Consider the following 24601-nt stretch of genomic DNA (forward strand, 5'->3'; position numbering starts at 1 on the left):
ATCATGCAACGGTGATTAATTGAAAGCATTGGCTTTACAATATTGAAATGAAGTACCTTTTACACACTTAAAACCCATTATTTTACGGCCATTAATTTGAAAATTGGAGTCAGCTGTAATTTCAACGCACAGAAAAAGCATGAAGCAATATAAAAGCTGTGATTTACGATAAAAGCTTATTTTACTACTTCTGGAGCTGCACACGCATGCATAGAAAGGAGGAGCAGCAAGTTGGAAATACACACTAAAGCAAAACAGGGAAAAAGATATATGGGAAATTACAATGTGGCTCCTTAATATGACAGCAGTAATGGCAAAATAGGGCTTAAATGGGGCGGTATCCATCCATTCAACATATAAATGAAATGAACAGTCAGTTTTGTTAGCTCAGTTATTCTGTCTGGATTTGTGAGAGATGTAGTTACTGAGGCTACTGAGCCCATGCCTACTCAAGCTTAACAGTGAAAAAAGAGGGGTGACAGACGGATTGCTTTAGTTTTCCCTGCCGGCCCCTTTTACAGGAAAAGGAGTCTGCCATAAAGTATTGCCTCTTTAAGACCCAAGGCCATGATTAGGTGTATCGATTCCCTAACTGTAATCATTTACATTCCCGATCAATGAGATTAGCAACATGAGGTTTATAGAATACTTATTTATCCACGTGAGAAACTGCCTGTTACATACATTAGCTCCTTTCTGTAAGTGTAGCGCAGCCCTGCTGAACGCCATGTCTATTGACTGATGTGTTTATCAGTCACTGTTTGCCATGGCCAAGGGGATTCTCAGTTCTGATTGGCTGGCAGGTGTGGATTCACTTTTAGTTAACCTAGGATGATAATGATGCTGTGGTGATATATATTTGCAGTTGTGCAGTCTGTAATTCTTAATATACATGCTAAAATAAAATTGTATGTATACGAAAAGATACAGAACAACAACGCTGATAAAAAATAATAATAGAGTTAAAATGCAAATTGAATTTTTAAAATGGTTTATATTGACATACATCCTAACTAATTAACACTAAGAGGAAAGCGTGCTAGGAAAGCTAGCAGCAGGAGTAAGGGGTTTGAGTAGGAAAGTAGTGAAACACTAATAAATCTTACCAAAAAAAATTAAATAAATAAATATGGTGCAAATTTTGATGCAAACAAGAACACTATGCAAGGGAACAGCATAGTGCAGACTGCCTTATGGTACAATGGCTGAACCATTCAAGTCTACAGGGGCCTAAGCAGAGACGGCAGAGTGCACTTATGGCACATGGAGTACCAGCTACAGTGGAAATTATTAAGGATGCACCAGCAGTAAGGCTAGTTGCTGAAACATGCATGTCCCCCCAGCTGGCCTGCACTCACACTGTCCCATGCCCACCCAGGCCTGTGCACGGATCATCATATCATAACAGGACAAACGCAGTTTACTTCATGTGCACTCTCAGAGTCAGCACAATGGAGAAATACACAGACAACATGACAGTAACTACTCTCTTTTATGCCTATTTGTGCATTTTTTTGTCAGATACGTTGGCTAACTCTGCTGCCACTATTTGAAATTACTTTAGAGAGGAACAGTCACTTCATAACACAGGGGAAGTCCCCAAATTATGACATTTTAGGGTTTTATTAAAAATCTGTTCTTATTTAGGATTTTTTATGGCACTTGTTTTTTAGCCAGTACACCCAAGAAGTCCTCTGAGAGGTTTCAAGAACAATTGGAGCAATGGTGTGGTATAAAAATTTACCCAGACAGACACACCACCAATTGTAGTAGTAAGTTGTTGGTTAGATCCTGATAGTAATGTAAAGGTTTTTTTTTTTTTTTAATTGGATCATGATACTGCTGTTTTTTACTTTTTTTTGATAAATTAAAGTTTATGCCTGTAATAGCATGGGACTTTAACCAATGGCACCCTGCAATAAACAATGAAAGGTGTTACACCTGTTCAGTAAGGCAGCATCAGTGCAGACTCACTGGTGGAGGATTGAGCTAAACACTGCTCCTCAAGAGTGCCCAAATGGATTTGAAGTGTATTCGGGGAGGGAGTAGTTTTGAGGCCTTGTCACCACACAGGTGGGTATTTTTGAAAATGGAGGTTTTTCTGAGAGTTTTGAAAAATAGTGTGGAAAAGTAATGACGCATTACAAAAGAATTCTAAAAATACAGAGATGAAAAGTACTTGCAGGTTTAGACATTGTTGAGATCACTGAAAATACACCTTTTGAGATAGAGGTCGTTGGGGATGTTGTTACAGCATTCAAGTGTAGGCAAGGAAAAAAAGAGTTTTTGGCTCGCTATGTCACACTGTGTGCCTGTTTCTCCTCAGTTTGGTGTCACTGCTGTGTTGTTACTTTTAATTCCCATGGAAATGTCAGCTATAGCCACACTTTTACAGGTGTAAATGTTGCTAACTGGATTTCTGCCGTGCTTACTCATCTGTTTTCCCCCTATGTTGATGAACAGAGACGCCTAAATGGACTAGAGGTCACTGCTGCTGCATACAACACTACAACACAAGCCCACAGCGAACGTCTGCGGTTTTGGATGAGATGTCGTTTAGGTTGATGGAACAGCTTTGTGAATGAAATGGCCATTGTAGAGGAAAGGCAAGACACGTTAAGGATATTGTTACCATCTGTGAGGGAGCTGTTTCGCCCACACAGTGAAGGACATACGTATGCTCTTTACACCATGTAACAGTGTCTTTCTGTGGTTTCACGTGGACAGATTTTTAAAAGCATGTGTGGATGGGATTATTTTTGTAAGCTGTGGAGGAAAACCTCAAAAATATCTGCCTATGTGTGGACAAGACCCAAGAAAGGGTTACAGTTAGGCTCAAAAATCAATGCCAGTGTGTTTCAAGGCCCATGAAAAGGTTAGGATTAGGGTTAGGGTTATGCTCAAAAATACAAGCCAATGTGTGGACAAGGCCCAAGAAAGGGTTAGAGTTAGGCTCAAAAATCAATGCAATGTGTTTCAAAGTGCAAGAAAGACTCACACTTTCCTTCCACAGAACAGTGGCCACATGAACATTTGTGAGGACAGACAATTTGCCAAATTTCAAGACAATGCAGGCAAAATTTACAGTTAACATTTAGAGGAGATACTGCTTTATCCATCCATCTATTTTCTATATCGCTTATCACGTTTGGCCGGGGGGGGGGGTACACCCTGGACTGGTTGCCAGTCAATCCCAGGGCTGACATATAAAGACAGACAACCAGGCATGCTTGTATTCACACCTAGAGCCAATTTAGAATCACTAATTAACCTAACGAACATGTTTTTGGTGGTGGGAGGAAGCCAGAGAACCTGGAGAGAACCCACGCGTGCACAGGGAGAACATGCAAACTCTGCACAGAAAGGCCCTGACCGGGAAGCAAATCAGGGACCTTCTTGCTGTGAGACAACAGCGCTAACCCTTGCGCCGCTGTGCAGCCCAGATACTGCTTCATTTGAAGTCGATATATGTGCCAAAGTAAAGCTCACATCATACAGGTCTAAGAGACTGCTGCAGTGAAAAACTGAGTGGAAAAGTAATGAAGCATTACAAAAGAATTCTAAAAATACAGAGATGAAGAGTACTTGCAGGTTTTAGTGTGAAATAGCTGGCTATCACTAAAGCTATTGTGTGTAAATGGTAGACATAGTGTGAATGCTTTATCCAGTGGAAATTGTATGTTCAAGATGAAAAGCTTGCCCACAATCAGTGTTTTTTCCAATTTTAGAATTTATCACAATAGTAAAACTTTCCAGCCATAGTTTGAGAAAAGTACTCCTTTTTATTACACCCTGGTTTGCTCTGAACTGATTGTGATTGATTTAGTCGATGAAAGTGCTTTTGAATTTGGTTCAAAGGCATTTTGTCAATAAGGAGATGTAGTATAGATAGGTTTGCACTGCACATGACCTACCAAGTTATGTACTGTATTATTTCAGTGCAGTCTGGTATTATCACTTTCTTAGTATTTTTCAATTTCATCCGTCAGTTCAACAGTGTGTATTTGTTGATTTAATCAGAAACAAATTGTTTTGACATTACATTTTGAACCAAAAAAAAAAAGGTGGAACTCAATCACTGTTGCTTGTTTCACAGCAATCAGTACCTGTTACAGCACATTTGTAGAGGCCACTTAGTTGAAATGTCATCAGTGTAGAATATAATTTGCAAGGATGGAGACCTTTCAAAAAAGGCTAATTGGTTATTGCAAATGTCATTTTTTTTCCCACAACTAGGTTTTGTGTTAGCAGCACAGCTGCCCACAGTGGGAAAAAAGGAGGAGTATAATGAGAAGTGTTGGATGGAAGGTCAGTTGGAAAAATGACTTTTTTAGAGAAGCTGAACCATTCCGCTCTGGTGCTTACAGCTCGCTCTCAGACGAAGTGCTGTCTGATATTTCTCTGGCTTTGAGCTTTATGCTGATGCCGTTTGGGAGGCCTACTATTTTAATTCAGTGAAAGATGGAAATACTGCAGAGGCAGGGGAAAAAAACATTAGTTGAACCAAAAATGTGGCATTTACAGAGTCTATTAAAAAAGTATTCACCCCCTTGGATTTTTACCCTGTAATTGATTTTGTAAGTCAACCATGGTCAATATCATTGAGCTTTTTGACCCTTTTTTATGAAAAAAAAACCCTTTAATGTAGAAGTGAAAACAGATTTCTTTAAAGTAATGTCAATTAACAAAATTGTTTAATGTAAAATGTTTGATCACATAAATATTAACCCCCTTTAAATTGACTGATCTAATTCACGGAGGTCCAGCCAACTGGTGCTAGTATTCTCACAATTAATGAAATGGGGATCACCAGAGACAGTGAATGTGTCTCACTATAGCATAAAGACACCTGATCACTGGTTAATCAGTATTCCTGGCTATGATTACACCATGAAAACAAAAGAACACTCCAAAAAACTCAGATAATGGTTTATTGAAAGTACAAGTCAAGGGATGATAGAAAGAAAATCCAAGGCACTCGACATCCCCTAGAGTTCAGTTAGATCCATCATCAAGAAATGGGAGAAATATGTCACATGTGTAAATCTGCCCAGAATATGGTGTTCTAAGTGGATCAAAGTTCTTTGGTCTGATGAGACCAAAATGGTGCTTTTAGGCCACCAGACAAGACGCTATGTTAGGCATACACCAAACATTGCACATCACCACTGTGAAGCACAGTAGTGGCAAAATCATGCTTTAGGGATGCTTCTCAGCAGCCGACCCTGGAAGGCTCGTAAAGGTAGAGGGTAAAATGAATGTGGCAAAATAAGAAAACCCTGGAGGACAATCTTATTCAGTCTTATCCAAGCACTTTTTTCCACTTGACCACAGAGTCTCCCACATGTCTTTTTGGCAAATTATAGTCCAGATTTAAGAGTTTTCTTTAACATTGGCTTTCTTTTTGCCACTCTCCCATTAAGCTTTGACTGTTGAAAAACCTGGGCAACAGTCGAATACAGAGCCTTCAGAGTAGGCGGCCTTAATGCAATCTTGCATTAATGCAATTAATTAAGAGCATTTACCCCTACATCACTGGACATCCCAAATCAAGAGTGGAAGTTTTCAGTGTACCTTGTACTCTGTCTGGTTGCCCTGCAGCTTTTTTCCTATCCTTGAGAGCCACATAAATAAAAACTGGATCTTAACCCCCTTTCTCCTAATCTCCTATAGCTTCCAGTCATTATGCTGGCTGACACAGCTTGCTACAGCTCTACCTTACTGTACAAAGAAGCTAAAAGTATCAAACAATGTCAACTTTGCATTAAAGGTGATGTAATTGACTAAATGACACTTTATGACAACATTCATGTGAATGTCAGGTGTTGTTCCATGATTGACAGTTATGTCAGTCTTCTTCATACACCTTCAAATAAATTAATATCCGATTACTTTATTTTGTCATATTAACATAAAATGGCACAAAAATCATTAGATGCTGTATCAACATCCAGGAACGCAGCTGGCTGAAGTCACCAGTTAATACAATCACTAATTAAACTGACACACCAGACACATAACGAAGCCTGACTCATACACTAAAGCAAAGGTGAAACAGCACCTTGCTCAACTTGTCGCTTGTTTTCTTTAACTGTGCTCTGGTGGGTATGATTTATTCACTGTACATGACAAAGCCTATGGACAAAATGAGCCTGTGTTGAACACCCAGCACTGTTTCTTTCTTTTTTTTAAGGCAGGATTATGACCTAATGAAGGAAAAAGAAGGTAAGAAGTGGTGCTGGCAGGTCTGCATCATTATGTACCCCAGCACATTATGAGCAGTGAAGTGTCTGCTTAAAATACACAATGAAGGTGGGTGAGTTTTAAATAGTATCAGGTTGCTTGCAGTATGTGATGATGTGAGTAATGACAGAGCATGTCATTATTTTTTTCTGTTTTGTTATGTTGCCGCCTGATGCCGAAGCCGAAAAAAAAAAACATTTTTATTCTCATTATTCTACACTCAGTACTTTATCATGACAAAGTGAAAACAGAATTTTTTGCAAATGTATTACACATAAAAAACATATAACACCACATTGACAAAAGTATTCAGGCCCTTTGCAAAAACACATGAAATTCAGCACAGGTGCCCTCCATTTCTCTTGGTTGTTGCAGAGATGTCTCTACACCTTAACTGGAGTCCACCTGTGGGAAAATTGAATTGATTGGACGTGATTTGGAAATGAAAACACCTCTCCATAGAAGGCCTCACAGCTCACAATGCAGATCAGAGCAAAAGCCAAGCCATTAGGTCAAAGGAACTGCCTGCAGAGCTCAGATACAGAATTGCTGCAAAGCACAGATCTGGGGAAGGCTACAAAAAAAATCTGTTGCACTGAAGTTTCCCAACAGAGTGGGAACAGATTTACTAAGTTCAGCTCCAGAGATCCTGCCATTTCAATGGCTTTGGAACTCCAGCGAACTACAGTGAAAGCCATTATCCACAAATGGAGAACACTTGGAACAGTAGTAAAAACTCCTAGCCTAACACAATGTCTCCAAGAGCACATCAACAACTCATCCAGGAGGTCATAAAAGAAAACAAAGGGTTGTCTTACATTTAGCAGAAATGTCTTTTGGAAAATATTCTGTATCACAAGACAAAAGTTGAATTTTGGATGGTCTGCATCATGAAAGCTCACTTTGAGTTTACAAAAACTTCCACATGAAAGTCAAATGAGTTTTCATGTGTTTTGCACTGAGGAGAGGCTTCCATCTAGCCAATCTGTCATAAAGCCTGAATCAGTGGAGTGCTGCAGTGATGGTTGTCCATCTGGAACTCTGTCCCATCTCCACACAGGACCTCTGGAGCTTAGTCAGAGTAACCATCCAGGTCTTGGTCACATCTGTTACTAAAATCCTTCTCTTCCGTTTGCTCAGTTTGGATGGATGAACAGCTCTCTTGGAAGAGTCCTGGTTGTGCCAGACTTCTTCCAGATTTTATGGAGGCCGTTGAGGTTTTGGGAATCTTCAGGTGCCTGTGATTTTTTTTTAGCAATTCCTCAAATCTGTACCTTGCCAGCCACTCCTGGAAAGGATTAACACTTTTCAAAGTTTTCTTCATTTATGGATAATGGCTCTCACAGTTTAATCACTGGAGTCCCAAATCCTTAGAAATGGCAGGATCTCTGGAGCTCCTCCCTTGGATCTGTGCTTTGACCTCATGGCTTGGTTTTTGCTCTGATCTGCACTGTCAGCTGTGAGGTCTTCTATAGAGAGGCTTGTGCCTTTCCAAATCATTGTTACTTTTGGTCATTTTGAAATTATTTTGGTGGGCCGGCCACTTATGGGAAGGTTCACCACTGTTCCAAATTTTCTCCATTTGTGGATAATGGCTCTCACTATGGTTCGCTGGACTCCCAAAGCCGTAGAAATAGCAGTATCTCTGGAGCTCAGTCAGAGTGACCATCTTTCCCTTAAACTGATTGAGTAAATCAGTTCACACTTTGTTAGGAATATTCAGTGGAACTGAATACTTATGTAAATGTGAAATTTCAGTTTCTATATTTTATAGATTTGCAATTTTTTTAAAAATTCTGTTTCGACTTTGTCATTATTAGAGACTGAGTGTAGATCAATGAGAAAATAATAAACTGAAACGACCATATCAGACTGTAACATATCACATTGGAGAAAAAGTGAAGGACTGTGAATACTTTCCGAATGCACTGTAAACTGCTATGTTGGTAACACCAGTGTAGAGGATGATGCAAACTTTTAAAATGAAAAATAATGTGTGAAGAATGCCTTTTTTAAACTAGATCTTATGGTTTTTCAAAAATGTGAATTCCATCATTGTGGTGCTTGACAATGTTTGATTAATAGACAGTAAACGGAGCCAATGAGATGGAGTGATTCACATGAAGTCCCAGTAATGATGCAGTCAGTTGTAGCACCTGTGGAGTGCCTCTTGTCCAATCAAATCATTTGTTCCTGTTGTATAATTGTAAATCCTACAGTGTGCCCACTTCCAGCTGTGAATAGTAGCAAAATAAAATCAGCCATCACTGACAGTCTTCAATCTCAACTCAGCATGCCAAAAAGTGACAGAACAGGCCAACAGTATCCCACTTATCAGGAACTCCACTGATGCTGGCCTTCCTACGGACCCTGACTCTCACACATACACACATACACAGCTGTTCGTTTAGAAATCTGTGCAGGGAGGCAGGAGCTGTATTGATCGATATGAACGCTGATGTCAAAAGATCAGCACAAACTGAGAGGTTTAGGCTGGCCGCTGTGAAGGGAGCCTGCTGTAGAGGCTGACGAGCCGACATCACAGATGATGAGTGTGTGCGTTTTTGTATGTGTTGCATGTCGGCTTATTGAAGGACCAAAGCAAATCCATTTATAGCTGATGTATGAAAGGAGCGTGTTTCATCAGAACTCAGCCCTTTATGCCAGCGGTTAGACATAGTATTGTGTGTCAGTTTGTCTATTCCTGCTCTACCTCAGCAGACTCCTCTTACCTTGAGAAATGTTCTAAAACTTGACTTAATCGTTGTTTGACCTTTAAATTCATATCTGCAGCATCGGGCTGGCCTTTGTACTGCTCTTTAGTGTGGAGCCCATGAAGGAAGATATTACAGATGGCTGGAAGTACAGGACTGATGTTGGCTTTTCTTTGCATGGCTGAAATCAGCCCTTCACAATAAAAGCATAATTACCACAAAAGGAAACATGAGATATCTCTACATTAATTCAAAGATAAAAGTATAACCCTCGCTCATGCTGATGCTTTCTGTTTCAGATTTAACTGCAACCTAGCTGACCTCCACATGAGTCCATTATCCCATTGTGACTGGTCTATATTTATCTCCATGTCCCTTCTAGGCCTCCATACTTCACTTAAAAGGCTGCTCTCATCAAAAAATGACAGCAGTGGTCATTTGTTTAAAAGGCCTAAAGACCTCATTTCAGCATGTTATCATGAGCGATGGACTGCTACATTAATTTATTTTATTTCCCTTTTATTTATTTATGGAAATGATCCGCTACTGAAGGTTATTCCATGCAAAATGCTTTTTAAATCCAAGTTTTCTCTTTGGTTTGGCATGGGTGGAAGGATGTGACATCCTTAATGCCACAATTTAATAACATATGATGCCTATTTGTGGGGTTTGCTTACAGCCACTGTCAGTCCACTGTACAGCTTTTCAGTGTCAGACTAAATAAATAACAAGATTGCCATCACTTGGTTATAAAACTCAGATACTAAGATAAACAAATAAGCTCTGAACAATTAAAAGAACCTGATTTTAAAGCAGAATGAGCCTTTAGGAGAGGTGTCCTGATTGATCTGGAACCAATCATGATAGGCCTATTTTTTATTGAAAACATGTGATTGGTAGATCAGAATTAGTCATGAATCTGATCACCTGTGGTTATACTCTGGTGTCTGCAGCAGAGAGACACACTGTTACTGCAGTGTAGTGTATTATAGAGATGCACCGATAGTAAAAATCAGAGTGGATGCCAATGCCAGTGTGTAAGATAACAATTTAGCCAACATGCCGATATTGATGCCAGTGTGTCTTTCCTTTACTTCCTTTGGTGTAACACTCCCACAGTACCAACATGTTCTCTCTGGGTTCATATCCCCGTCAGGGTATGAGTATCCGTTAGGTCTCGGGCAAGGTCCTGATCGACATGAATACCTGTTCCAGATATAAGTCGTTCGGACAAAAAGCATCTACTAAATGACACTGTAATAGAGGTAGACCTGGCAGATTATTGATACCAGTTAACAGTATTGGCATTTAATTTCCCTGATAATCAAATCAATTGATTCAAACGTGTGCCACTTTGGCTTCACTGCAAGGTGTGTCTTCCCCCTGGCTTTGTTTTCACTCTCCACAGTCTCACCTAATATCCTGCCCACAACACTATCTGTCTGTCGGGATGTGACACAACTACCAGCCCATCAACACTGAGGCCTGAGTGGCACTTACACATCACTTCCTGTTCCCTGCTTCTACAGTGCTGCCCTGTGCTCTCTCTCAGTATTGTGAACTTGGCAACTTTGTCGCTATGTTTAGCGAGTTTTCAGACCCCTCTTGCGACTCTTTTTCAAAAAAGCAACTGGCGACAAATCTAGCGACTTCTCCTGGTGTTACTGGAGACTTCTGGAGACTCTGACGTGAAAGCACGTATCACTGTCGCTCCTCTCAGTGAGCAGAGGGTGCTGCCTCCATGTCCAGACTGCAAATTAACCACGCTGTGAAGGCGCCTTGACTGTTTTTTCTGTTGACTTTTTTTTGGTCCATTTAGGTTGTTAATGAAGACTGTAAACAAACAAAAAAAAAAATCTTATAAATGTTATGTTAAAAATGTTAATGTTTCACTGGGATTTGGTGTAGGATTTTAAGTGGACCATAAGGTTTAAAACTAAACCAAATGTAAGAAAACTAAAGTTAAACTAAAACAAACAAAAAAACAAAAAAATAGAATAATAAACAGAATAATAACAGGCTGAGCAACTGACAGCTCCATAGACAGTGTAGGCAGTGCTTCAATATGACTCAGCTATGTAAACACTGCTGATGCTGAAAGCTAGCGCTACTTGTGCTAACAGTGCAGCTTAGGAGCCACACACTTCCTGCTGCATCTTTGCATCTGAGAGGCACGGAGGGAAATACCAGCAGCGGGTTTGCTGAGCTCAAATGTCAGCTGTTGAAAATGCAATCAAGATGTAATACAGTAATGTTAAAAAAATTATTTCTGCTGATTTTAAAACAATTAAGAATTGTTGCAATTTTGCAGTGAATCATTTTTCTGGCACCTCTATAAACAAGACAACATATGGTTACATTAATGCAAGTAAGACTACTATTTTTTCAGTTTGTTAATAATTGTGTTAACTAATTCACATGAATTTACCCAAGAAATGAATGCACCCTCACATTGTGTAACTGTTAAATACTTGTTGCATTAATCTTTGGGAGGGTTTGTGTACTTCTCTGTTCACACAAGGTATGTAAAAGCATGTAGTTGACTGAAAAAGGATGACTTTTATGCTCCATTATCAAGTTACACTGCCACCTCCAGGAGATCTTAGTACACTGCAAAGTTAAGTAGACTAACAGAAAACTGTTCTAGATATTATACAGACATAAAAACATTCTATTTTTGTGTCTACCAATCTCAATGTAAATGATTGGTGTCGTCATCAAAAATGTGATCTGGGCATCCCTAGCAGATCACATTTTTGTCATGTTGACTGCAGAAACTGTTGTCAGTTGATTTGAAATATAAAGAGAACATTATCAATCATTAAACATTTAAAAAAACAGGCTGTTGTGTGCCTCAGTGAAATGAAAATGATGCAATACAACATCATGTCCTTCTTGATGCAGGCTTTTTTTTTGTCAGTGTTTTTGTGCAAGCTCAGCTCCAAGTGTTTACTGCCTTTGTTGTAGCTTTGTGTCCCTGCCCGTATTTCACTGCACAGGTTCAGCGTGAAGGACTCATTGTTTAGTGAAGTCCTTCAGTATTTCAAGGAAAATATAAAATGAAACAAAAAGAGAACTTGGAAGAAGAGTCCCTTTAAAGATAGCCCAGCATTCTGCACCAAAAAACGTGACGAAGAAAGTAGAATGAATGACCGCGAGGGAGAGTGAGGGAGTGTTATGTGATGTTATGACGGTTTGATGGCGTGTGTGGGTAGTGGTGAAATGAATATTATTAAAATTTTGGAAAAAAACTTGCCTGATGGGGACTTTGAGTCAGACACAGAATCAGGAAACATGCCTCACAATGAGAGAGTAATTCTTATTGATTGCTTTGGCTTTTTAAAGGAGCTCCAGCTGCAGCCATTTACAATCCTCAAAGTGAGTTTCCTTCTCTCCGGTTTCTTTTTTAGTGCCAGACGCAATAGTCATTATTATCATTCTGCAGCACGGCTCTGGAGGAAAACCAGTGGAAACAAAAAATCAAGTTTTTAACCAAATTTTGTGCTTTTTAAATCTGAAGAATAGAACTGTGGTTCCCAACAGGGCAGCTTCAGGACCCACCATCACCTCGCAATCCAAGTTTCCCAAACATTCAGCCACTCAGATTTATTTGGTTATTTTCTTGGAGTTATTTTAGCTTTTAAGCCTTTCATAAGATTGAACAGTAGGTAAAGTTTCACACTGGGAAAAGATAGGGAGTGGGGAATGACATGTGGGAAAGGTTCCACAGATTTGAACCTGTGCAACACAGTGAAATATAGTGAACAACGGTAATATTTCTCAAATTTTCCCCACAATAGAACCCCCCCCACCTGGTCCTGCCCACAATCCAAACATCTAAAGTAGAAATTAAATGTATCAGCAATAACAAATGATGAATTACTCACTTTTCCTTCTGTAATTAACTGTTTAGTCTGTGGTGATACAAACTAACATGTTGATTTGACAATAATGCAGAACAACCTCTAGTTACACAAAATGTATTGACATGTATTGACAGAATGTGCATCACTGGTGAGAGTTTCATTTATCTAGTCTCAGATCTTCCAGGTGACCCCTAAGGGTAAACTTCTCCAGGTGTAAGAAAAGTATGAGGTCATTAAGCCATAGAGATACTTTGGGGGAAATGGTGGCTTCCAGTCCAATATTATTCTCCTAATAGAGATGCAACAGCAATGCTGTCTTTTGTTGTCCTTCTAATTATTTGACTGCCTGGACATATTCCAAAGACGGCTATATCTGAGTGCGGAGTCAATACTATGTTTAATGCCTCAGAGAGGTGTTTGAAAATAGCTGTCCAATAACCTTGCAGGTGAGACCAAGACCAAAACATTTGTGTCATATTTGCTGGTGACATGTGACATCCATTGCAGGAATCCATGATATATGGGTAGATTTTGGAGAGTTTTCAGTTGGTAAAATATATCCAGTGGACAACCTTAAAGACCCCATAAAGTGAAAATCGATCTGTATTTAGGTTTGGTGTATGACAGTTCACTGTGTTATGAACCATCCCCACCCCCAAATCCCCCACCTTTCTGTTGATTTCACATATTCAGACATTCAATATTTGCGATTATTAGAGATGTCCTGTTGGATTTATGAGAAAAAACTTGTGGTACCACCATTACTTATATAGTATTCTGAGCAAATCTAAAAGCCTCACCAACTGATGTCTCTGACCCTGTCAGGAGACTCTGAAGCCATCTCTGATGATTCCATGAGGTCTGGCCTGTCTCCGGTCCATGTCCTAAGTTTTATGGGAAAGCTGAATTTCGGTTAATCTTTGAAGAGTCATTATGTACCTCAAAAATAACTGTGTATGATATATATAGTTTTTGGTTTTTAAGTATTTTTTAATGTGTAAGTAAATACTCATTTGACTTTTTATGTGTTAATTTTTCCATAAATAATGTTTTGATATACGTACACTCACAGGATTTATTTATTTATTTATTCACCATAAACAAACAAGGAACCATATATGGTCACTTAGTTGAGCTTGATATTCACCATAATAATGTAAGACATAATATTTTTCTTTTTAAAGTCATGGGATGTCCACCGATCATAATCTAGGGCTGAAATTTTGAATTTTCAAAGTTTTTCATTGAGGGCGCTTTTTCACTTGCATATTTACTCAGTCTGAAACAGCAGGTGGCGGTATGTACGTAGCCGGTTTACAAACCCGCAAAGGAGGAGAAAGAAGAAGAAGCTACCATGGCATCCACTGGGGTCATGACCTGAGCAGAGATAGTTTTTGTTTTGACCCAGCAAAAAGTCCATTCTGCAGCCATGGATGATTTGAAATCACTTTTTAAGATGCCAGCAACTTCGCTCTTCGTATCTGCACATCTACTACAGCTCAGAGGATTAAATGAGCTCGCACTGTGCAGATACAGCAGTTATTGAGTTGACAGGAGACTTTTATTGCACCTCCTCTCACTGACTCCAACTTGTGTGCATTCGTAAGGTGAGTCCCAACAGACCGTTTATTGACTGGATTCTGATGATTTCCGCTTTTTATTGAGGAAAAATGTGAATAAATTGCCGTGCACATCTCGTCCGAACTGTGCCAGAGTCAACTTGAATCTCACCTGAGACATCTTTCCCAAGTGGGCCTGGGCCCGGTGCCCAGGCGCGGTTCATTTGCATTCACACTACCCAAACGAAACAGACTTTGGGCTCAAGTGCACTCAGATCCGGGACCATGCTGACTGTCCTATATAGGGTTAAGATAAACCCTGTGTGGTGCAACCAAACAATGACACAGCGGTAGTTATAACTTTACTCATCCAATTGTCGGGTTTGGTAGGAATTTTATACCATAACTTAAGACATAACTCAGTGCAACAGCCCACTAGAGAGTTTACCACCTTTGTTATCATTTTTTTAAAGATTATTTTAGGCATTTTTGTCCAACTTACATAGGACAGCTAAAGAGAGATATGAAATAAGGGGAGGGAGAGTGGAGGAAGATATGCAAACAGGGCCAGAATCATAATCAATCCTAAACCAGTGCATTGAGGACTATCGCATCTGTATTTGGGTGCCTGCTTTATAACCTGAGCTAAACTGACAGGTGGAAAACCAGCACTCAGAGAGTGTGAGAAATACACTTTAATGCCAAAAGTATTCATTCACCTGCCGTGACTCTCATATGAACTTCTGTGACATCCCATTCTTAATTCATGAGGTTTAATATGATGTCGGTCCAATCTTTGCATCTATAACAGCTTCAACTCTTCTAGGAAGGCTTTCCACAAGGTTTAGGAGTGTGTTTATGGGAATTTTTGACCACAAAGTTGAGAGCATGGAATTGTCCAAAATCTCTTGGTATGCTGAAGCATTCAGAGTTCCTTTCACTGGAACTAAGGGGCCAAGCCCAGCTCCTGATAAACAACACCACACCATAATCCTCCCTCCACCAAACTTTACACTTGGCACAATGCAGTCAGACAAGTACCGTTGTCCTGGCTCGTCCATCAGATTGGAGAAGCGCGATTCGTCACTCCAGAGAACACATCTCCACTGCTCTAGAGTCCAGTGGTGGTGTGCTTTACACCACTGCATCCAGCGCTTTCCATTGCACTTGGTGATGTATGGCTTGGATGCAGCTGCTCGGCCATGGAAACCAATTCTATGAAGCTCTCTACGCACTGTTCTTAAGCTAATCTGAAGGCCACATGAAGTTTGGAGGTCTGTAGAGATTTACTCTTCGGAAAGTTGGCGACCTCTGCACACTATGCGCCTCAGCATCTGCTGACCCTGCTCCGTCATTTTACGTTGCCCACCACTTCATGGCTGAGTTGCTGTCGCTCCCAATTGCTTCTACTTTGTTAGAATACCACTGAGAGTTGACTGTGGAATATTTAGGAGTGAGGAAATTTCACCACTGGACTTGTTGCACAGGTGGCATCCTATCACAGTACCACACTGGAATTCACTGAGCTCCTGAGGGCGGCCCATTCTTTCACAAATGTTTGCAGAAACAGTCTTCATAGGTGCTTGATTTTATACACCTGTGGCCATGGAAGTGATTGGAACACCTGATTTCAATTATTTGGATGGGTGAGTGAATACTTTTGGCAATATAGTGTATTTTAAAACAACCAACATTTACTCATCATCATGGACATTGGAGCTTAGGGCCTTCTTACATTATAGACTTTTTGCAGCATTTTTTCTCTACACATTTGTGACTCATTAAAAAAAAACACATTAGAGACCTACTTTTGGGTCCCGATCCACCATTTGACAACCACTGGGATAGTAGAACCTCCTCTTACAATTGGATGTACTTTTTAAATCTAATTAAAACTTGGCAGTTTGACTACGGTAATTAATTTTAAAAGCTGAGAGACTTGCTCCAAATCTATTGTCTGAGACTGCATAATGGTCTCCCAGCTGTAAGGAAAGTTTCTGCCAGTGGTGAATATCATTGGATCCTCTAATTATCTGCACAGTTATGAGCTTTAAGAAGTGAATTGGAAAGTGTGTCCACAGGTTACTTCTTTAAAAAAAAAAAAAAAAAAAAAAAAAAGCATTTTCAGCTTAGGTTTTGCTGGAATGAGCTCCATGGACCAATTACTGTCTCTGGCTGCTCTGAGAAACTGATGGATTATTGAATAAATTGAAGGTTATTTGAGCGTAATTGTCCTGTTGCTCTTGCCTAAGCAGTTCTACTACAGAAGACGAGTGGGTTCAGTCAGAGACCATGGGGCTCCTGTAATGTTCACTACGACTCCTTGCTGCATTACATTCCCTGACTCTTTATTTCCAGTCAGCTCATTAGCTTTCAGGCTTTTTTCACAGTTTAGTTGTTGTTGTTGCTTTTGAAAGACGTGCTGCTCAAGAGTTTCACAGATTAGGCTACAAAGGGGTGATTAGAATCAGTGTTGACCAAGGCTGTGCAATGCAGACCAAAAACCAAATCCTTATGTTTAACATGAATGCAGTTCATTATACAGTCCCTGTGAAGTAAGTATTCACTCCCTTGGGTGTGTTACCCTTTACTGATTTTGTAAATCAGTCTTGGTCTATATAATTAGGCTTTTTGACCCAAAACAACCCCCTCTTTAATGTTGGAGTGGAAACAGATTTCTCAAAAGTAATGTGATACAAACAAAAGAAATAAAAGACACCTGTGTCTGGAAGGTCCAGCCACTGCCTAATCAGTATTTCTGGCTACCATTACACCATGAAGACAAAAAAACACTCCAAGAAACTCAGAGAAAGGCTCACTTAAAAGTATAAGTCAGGGGATGATACAAAAGAAATCCAAGGCACTGAACACCCCCAAGACACTATGTTTGATGGACACCAAACACTGCGCATCACAACAAACACATCATCCCCACTGTGAAGCACGGTGGTGGCAGCATCATGCTGTGGGGATGCTTCTCTGCAGCTGGCCTTGAAAGGCTTGTAAAGGTAGAGGGTAAAATGAATGCAGCAAAATATAGAAGAAGGTTTTTTGGATTTACTTGGCCAAAAAAAAAAACAAATTATATTGACCATGATTTATTTATAAAATCAATTAAAGGGTTAAACACCCAAGGGGGTGAATAATGTTTTATAGGCACTGTATATGAGTCTTCCAAAAATTAGTAAATGAGTGACTTACATCATTTCTTTTAGAAGATTCTGTTTTAAGTTGAAACAAGTCTTGGTTTAGACAAAAACACAGCATTGTCACTGCTGACACTCTTGTTTTAAATGACATGATATGAGTCTTGGATAACAGGAACCAAGGTGCAGCTCTTTTAAATGAATTTTTAATACTACTGGATTTGATAAAAGTACATATAGGGAATTAAAGAGCTATCTCATGGACAGTAGTGTAGCGCGGGGTAATATCAGAATGTATTACCCTTACAAATACCGTTCCACAAGGTTCTGTCCTTGGTCCCGGTTTTTCCTCCTTTCATAGAACTATTGTGTAAGTGGTTTCTAATTACAGAGTTCATCTTTATGCAGATGACACAGTTTTGTATTGCATTGCTGATAATGTAGAGTCTGCTGTGCGTTCCCTTCAGAGCTCCTTTTATGACTTGTTGCTCTGCCCAAACACAGGTTAGTTCTGAAAGCAGAGGTAAAGCGTGTGCTCTTTTCCAGAGCTAAAACTGCTGCTTTTGAGAGTGCCGTTATCACTACTGAAAGTGGCACTAATATAGAAAGAGTGACAGCATATTTATATCTGGGCTTTAGGGCTGATGAGAAGATAATTTGATAAATAAACAGAGACAACATATTGGCTTTTTCTTTCGAAATAAATCACGCTTTCCTGATTAATGACAGAATTTCTACAGTTGATGTCAATTAAATTATCTCTTTTGTGTTAAACTCCACTATTTTGAATTTTGAAACCGGTTATGTGTCATTTTGTATTTTATATGGGTGCATGATATTGGGTTTTGGCCATTATCTGATATACCAATATTTACAAATTGATTTAAGCTGATAAGAATATCAATGCCAATACTTAAAAGTAGCTCAGACCTAAAACATCAGTCTTTAAAAGACACAATTTACAGATTTAAGAATGATTACAAATAAAGACAAGGACTTCAGCTGTTTTTGTTCATGTGGCAAATATTTACAGATGGTATAGGCAGATTTTATAGTCAGAATATCAGCTGTAAATACCTGCAGAAATGCTCATGTCCAGTATCATGCAGTTAACATTGTGCATCCCTGGTATTTTTGTTCTGTCTTAAGCCTTAGAAGTCCACAGTCATGTCGGCATGAAGTCATTTTTGTTATGTGATGGCATGGAAACAAAGCCACATTTTTCATTGCCATCATTTTGAATGAAAAGCATAATTTTTAAACTCTCTCAGTTTGTGTTTGATATCATTAGGTCAGTTAGAACAGGAAATATGATCATTTGAATTTGATTTTAAAAGTAATTTTACACGTAGGTGACAGTTTCCCATACTTGGCAGGACTAGCATCTGTCTTCAGCATTTTTAGTCTTTTTTTAAGAAAAAAATCTGCAATCTGCAAATGAGTGAATCTCTAAAACTGCAGCCCATGTAATTTAAATCTACTAATTATTGTGTTTATAATGTATTGTGCAGTGGGACATTTAAAAATACCTGTTTGTATTTTTTTTTTCTGCAATTAGCTTTATTTTGGCTCACTTAAACAACCTTGTTTGTTTAATTTACATTGTTTGAGAATCCCTTACAGTCTTGGAATGCACAGAATTGAAACTTGAGCATTGTTTAGTGGACAAAAACGTCACACATACATGTGTGTTCTGTGTAAAGAAAAAAAATTTTTCCTTGATTTATGTCAACTAATCACTTTTGTGTGAGAGTTTACAACATAAGAATTAGCAGTTTATAAAAATCTTTTTTTAATCAGTGCTTTTTGAAAGTCCTATATCTAATACAATAAGTGAAAGTCATTTCATCAATTTGAAATTCTGCTGATAAAAATGATAGCTACATGAGCATGCTAAACATTTTCTGAATGGTTGAAACTGTCAAAAGAAAACTATTGACAAGTGCAAAAATAGCCTGTGGACTTCTTGAGGTTAAGCTCAGTAGTGTAGTGCAGGGTTTACGTGGATATACGGACTATAACCACTTTAAAACAAAGAGTATCTGCCTCTAAAGAATTTATTAACTGAGAGTATACCCACTTCTGTACACACCACTACACTACTAGTTAAGCTCAGGGTAACTGACTTCCTGTATAGACCTGCTTTTATTGATTTTTAATTCACCCCAGGGAGATTAAAGATTATGACATGAACTTAACCACAAAAAAGGAACTTATTAGGAGTGAGAGAGGAAACTGTAAAGGGGTTAATGTTTGATAACACAAGGCACCGTTGGCTTCTGACTCGGTCACTGAAGAAACCAGTGAAATGCAGCATTAAGGTGCATTAAGGTGGGGGACTTATTTAACATCACTGTGACTCCAGAGAGATGCTGCAGTGGCTTATCCAAAGTGTGAAGGGGATAATTGGTCATGTGATGAACATAATTAATGCACTAATTATGGACCTTAAAATGAGATGAGATGGATGCATTTATGCTAACAGCCCTACTCATATTATAAATACTCTTAAAAAAAAAAAAAATCAAGTGTTTCAGAATGATTATCTTGTGAGCGATGTGCATGTTACCAATACCCAGTATGTTGACCAGTCCCACTGTAGTGAATCTTAGACACTGGATTTTACTGTAATCCAAATAATTATGCAAAAATTCATCCATCTGTGTGATGCATAAATAAATGACTTAAATCAAATAGCAGTATACAACCATGAGAAGACATGCAAGGTTGCACTCTGCAGCTGCACCAAATACCTCTTGTCCAATCAAATCACTCGCTGCTGTTGTATAATTCACACATACAATCAGCTCACTTCTCTCTGTGAGTAGTAGCACCCCGTAAGACATCCATCACCGAGGCTTCAGTCTTGACCCTCACAGTGCTTAACATCCAGACCCGGCATGCCAAAAAGTGACAGCTGAAACACTCCAGGCTAAATGTTTCTCACTCAACAGGGACTCTGAGAACTCGCAACAGCATTTCTCATCGTTACAGATGCTAAATTAATGATTTGCTGCCACTATTTTCAGGAGTTATTTTTCACATTCATTTAAAGATAGTTGGCAGAAAGGTTTACAGTCGTCTTTTCATTCAAAAGCTTTTATTTGAAAGACATGATGGTGGATAGAGTTGGATTGACTCACTCCAGTTGGTGAGAGTGGGAAAAGACATGCATGAAAGAAGCCACCTGTCAGATTCAAACCTGTGCCGCCCACTTTGAGGACAACATCCTGCGCACAAACACAAGGCCACCTTTGCATTGTTAGAGCAGCCGCATGGAGCAAAACGGCACAAAAGCATTAAATTTGCTGCTTCTTTTGTTCTTAAATGGAATGCTTGAGCTTGGAAAGCTTTTGTTAGGTACGAGAAATTGATTATCATTGCAATGGCAATTGTGTTCATTCATAATGATATTGCAAAGCTCTTGCTGCTGTCAAAGTGGAAAACTTGAGCCCTGAAGGTGATTAACTCTTTTCTTTTGCGTTTATCAGTGTGCTAAAATGAAGGAAAGAAGGCATTGAGATTGGATGCATACACTGAGAGAGCTTAAGGGGGGAAAAAAAGAATAAACTCACAAATGCAAGCACTTATTTTGGCTTATAATTGTGATGACATAATTAAAACTGCAGCAGTGTGTGCTCATTAGTTGCACTAAGCTGCTCATTATTTGGGAAATGCCTAATTTCTGCACAGATGTGGGCTGCATGTTTCCCTGCAGCCTGTCAGCTTTTAGGAATAAACAAATGTAACAAAATGGTATAAGGACGTCTCAAGTGGCTCCATCTGCGCCTAATATCAAGCTTGCACGCGTGCGCTTGCCTACGTATGAATAAGGATCCTTCGGTGAGATATTCAACAGCAAAAGTTGCACTGAAAGAAAGGGCTTCAAACATCGTGAGTCTGATCGAAAGTCCAAATCGTTTCATCGCACGTTGAATGACAATGTTGACCACCCACAGCTCTCCTGACAGCCCCCCAAACGCATGAGGAAAAATGGAACGCAAAGCCCCTCGCTGGAGCAGTGAAGAGAAGTGTGGGATTGTGAGGCTTTGGAGCACCCACAGTCAGTAAAATGGAGGAGGTGATAGGCAGTGTAGGATGAGATTGTAGGTGCCCAGAGCTGTCATGAGAAGAGAGGAGGTAGAAGAAATAGAACGGAGTCAAAACATGTCAGAGCTGTGATTTGAAGGACCGGAGGAAGATGAGGGGGGACGCATCTCTGAGACACATCCCAGCGAATTCTGTCAATATGAAGTCAGATCTGAGATTTTGTTAATAAACTTGTCCTTTCAGCTTCAGTAACAAGGGCATCATGAGCAAGGGGATGCTTTTAGTGCGCTTTTAATGGGTGCGCACAGAATCACACGTCGACTGATGCTGATTCCTTTTTTTTTATCTTTTTCATTTTTGCATTAAATATGAGGGCATTTTTCCTCACACTCCAGTCTGCAGTTTGTTTTTAATTCATACCTAGGGATGGAAACCCTTTTAGTGATGATGTTAGTCCTTTAAGCAGAAAATATGCGCAGAAAAATACACTAAAAGTACAGCTCTTAAGCACTAGAGATATCAGCCCGGAGAGATTTGGAGATTTTTTCCAAAAAGCCACACACACTCATAGATGCGCCAAGAGGAGAAAAGCAACCCATGCTGTCTCTGCAAGGACCACAAGTGCGCTCAACTAATAATAGTGCTGATTTGCAGACTCCAGGGGCTCTTACTCTGGCGGTAATCGTTTCAGAAAGAGACAGTCCTCCGCTTACTTACCCATGATGTCTCATCGGTGCCTTCCCTCCGTCCTCCGTGGCGCAATCCGCCGCACAAATCACGACTTCCTCCGTGCTCCTTTCCTTAATAATACCTGGAGAGCCTCTTGAGCTCTGCGCGCCTCTCACGCTGGGGTTGACTCACCTGCCTTCATTCTAAAACTGTCTCTTGATTATTAAAAGCTTTTAAAGTTTGCGCCCATGCTCCCTGGCGCAGCGCAACTTTCCAGATCTGTCACAAATAAGCGTTCCATCAAGACCAAAATAGAAAGTCAACCGCCAGGATTTATCGGGTCTTCTCATCCGATAGAATCTTGAAACAGGTGCACAAAACAAAAGAAGAATGGGGAAAAAGATTGACACGTCACACGTCTCAAAAGTTACGAGATGGAAACGCGCCTGGATCGTGCCGCGGGGGCCGGTGCGGAGATCGGTTCAGTGACCGGAGGAGGCAGCTGTCCTCTGCGCAAACATCCAGCGGAGCGAAGGAGACGCCGGGCAGCGATCACAGGCACAGGCTCGGGCACTGTCAGAGGGGCTCCTGTGTGTGCACTGCATCGGCGAGCAGGTTCGCGAGTGCGCGCCCGGCTGTGTGGGGGACGCGTGCGCTCGTGTGCAGGCGCGCGTGTGGGAGAATAAAAAGAGAGAGAGAGAGAAGGCATTCAATGCAGTGTTTAACAGCTGCAGGCTGATTGGTCAAATGTGAGATGTGCTTTTGTTTCCTTGCTCTTCTACGTTTTAAATCTTCATCAACAACAACGCAAAGAGACAAATTCGGGAGCTGTCTCCCCGTCTTGCATGCTCTTCTTCTTTAAGTCTATTATGCAGGTGTTGTGGAGGATATGCTGATGGCTATATGTGGTCATCTTTATAGCATGAGTGGGAAGCCTGCTTTATCCCACCTCCTGTTGCATAATTATTGCAGCTGGGAAGGATAAATGCAGTTTATTTTGCTGGAAATTGGATAAGAATGGAAAGTCTTTTAAATAAATTGGTTTAAAACGTCATTTAGAAACGTAATACATTTCTTTTTCTTGTGAGGAACATGTCGAAGTCCTACTATTTATTAATGTTTGTATGATAATTTTTCCTGTTTTTGAGCCTCTCTGGATTCAATGAAAATCTTTTCTGATTCCAGCAAAACATCCGCAGCCCATAACAGATTCAAAATGTGAAAAGTTGAACAGTCTTTTCCAGATCTTTGTCAGAGTTGTTCAGTTTGGAGCGAAGCCCAAACAACTGTAGTTTTCTGCTTTTGTAGTTTGATAAATTTAACAGCCTTACTGGATTGCAGGACTAGTGTATATCTAAGTCTATAGTATAGAATATTGTTGTGATCAACGTGGATGACAACAAAACCAAGCCCTAAAAACCTAAGTAGGGAAATTAGCAGTGAAAGAGTTTGTATTAGTAATTCCTGCAGGTAATAAAGAAGCCGAAACAAAGGGAACTACAGACACCTGAGTGGCATAAACCCTGGCACAGCAGCCAGACAACGGGCCTGAGCCGGGCAGAGAGTTGTAGTGGACTTGGATGTGTGATTTGATGAAGCGGAACTCTATTCAACACAGAATCACGTCATGAATCCCTAGGGTCGATGGCAAGAGCATCATCTCACTTCTCTAAAGTGGGGCGTTAATGCTCGGGACGTTCTGGCTTATCAGCCACAGCGGTGGGAAGGACCATCGATGGGAGGAGGACCTATCCGCACTTTTGTCTTTCTCTGGGACTACTCCAAATAAACCACGATAGTTCATTTTACTGTTTTAGCCAAGGTTACAGTTGAGATCACCAGTATATGAGGACTAATATGGGACGGTAAGAGTCAACTTTTACTTGAAATGCATAGTTTAAAGGTAGTGTCTAGTTAACGGAGCATCGGTTAGCTATTTGTTTGAATGATTTGTTGGTGTTTTCAGTGTTATTTAGCTTTTGTTAGCTGCTAAGCTATGGTAGCAGACAATGTGCTACAGGGCTAACTCAGAGCTAACGGTGCTATTATGAAACTAAGTTTTAAGTGCTAAATGTGAGTGTGTATTTTGCAACTGACTGCATGTGTGTAAGGAAAAATTTACAGTTTTCATAATATGTGTTAAAACAACGTATACAAACGTCCAGTTATGTTAAATATGTATTTAAAAAAAAGCAGGCTGTAATGATACAGGGGGAGGAGGCTTGAGTTTGCTGTTGGCCTGATCTCTTTTGATTTGATCTTGGATTTTTCCTTGGAAAAAAAAAATGTGTTCCCAGTCCTGTTTTAGCGCAGACATGAAGCTGTATCTCAGCGTTTCTGGTTTTTGTATGTTC

General features: G+C 39.9%; 1 protein-coding gene across 2 annotated transcripts in view; it reads right to left on the reverse strand.

The window, feature by feature from the left end:
• Nucleotides 1-22803, reverse strand: part of lrrtm4l1 (leucine rich repeat transmembrane neuronal 4 like 1) — a 148274-nt gene extending 125471 nt beyond the window's left edge. For both annotated transcript variants that reach the window (XM_041811220.1, XM_041811221.1), the window contains exon 1: nt 22296-22803. In XM_041811220.1, the coding sequence (XP_041667154.1) occupies nt 22296-22299 (4 nt within the window). In that variant the 5' untranslated portion in view covers nt 22300-22803. The remainder of the gene's footprint in view (nt 1-22295) is intronic.
• Nucleotides 22804-24601: the final 1798 nt, after the last annotated feature.

Source organism: Cheilinus undulatus, linkage group 17 (assembly GCF_018320785.1).
Source record: "Cheilinus undulatus linkage group 17, ASM1832078v1, whole genome shotgun sequence".
Lineage (NCBI taxonomy): Eukaryota > Metazoa > Chordata > Actinopteri > Labriformes > Labridae > Cheilinus > Cheilinus undulatus.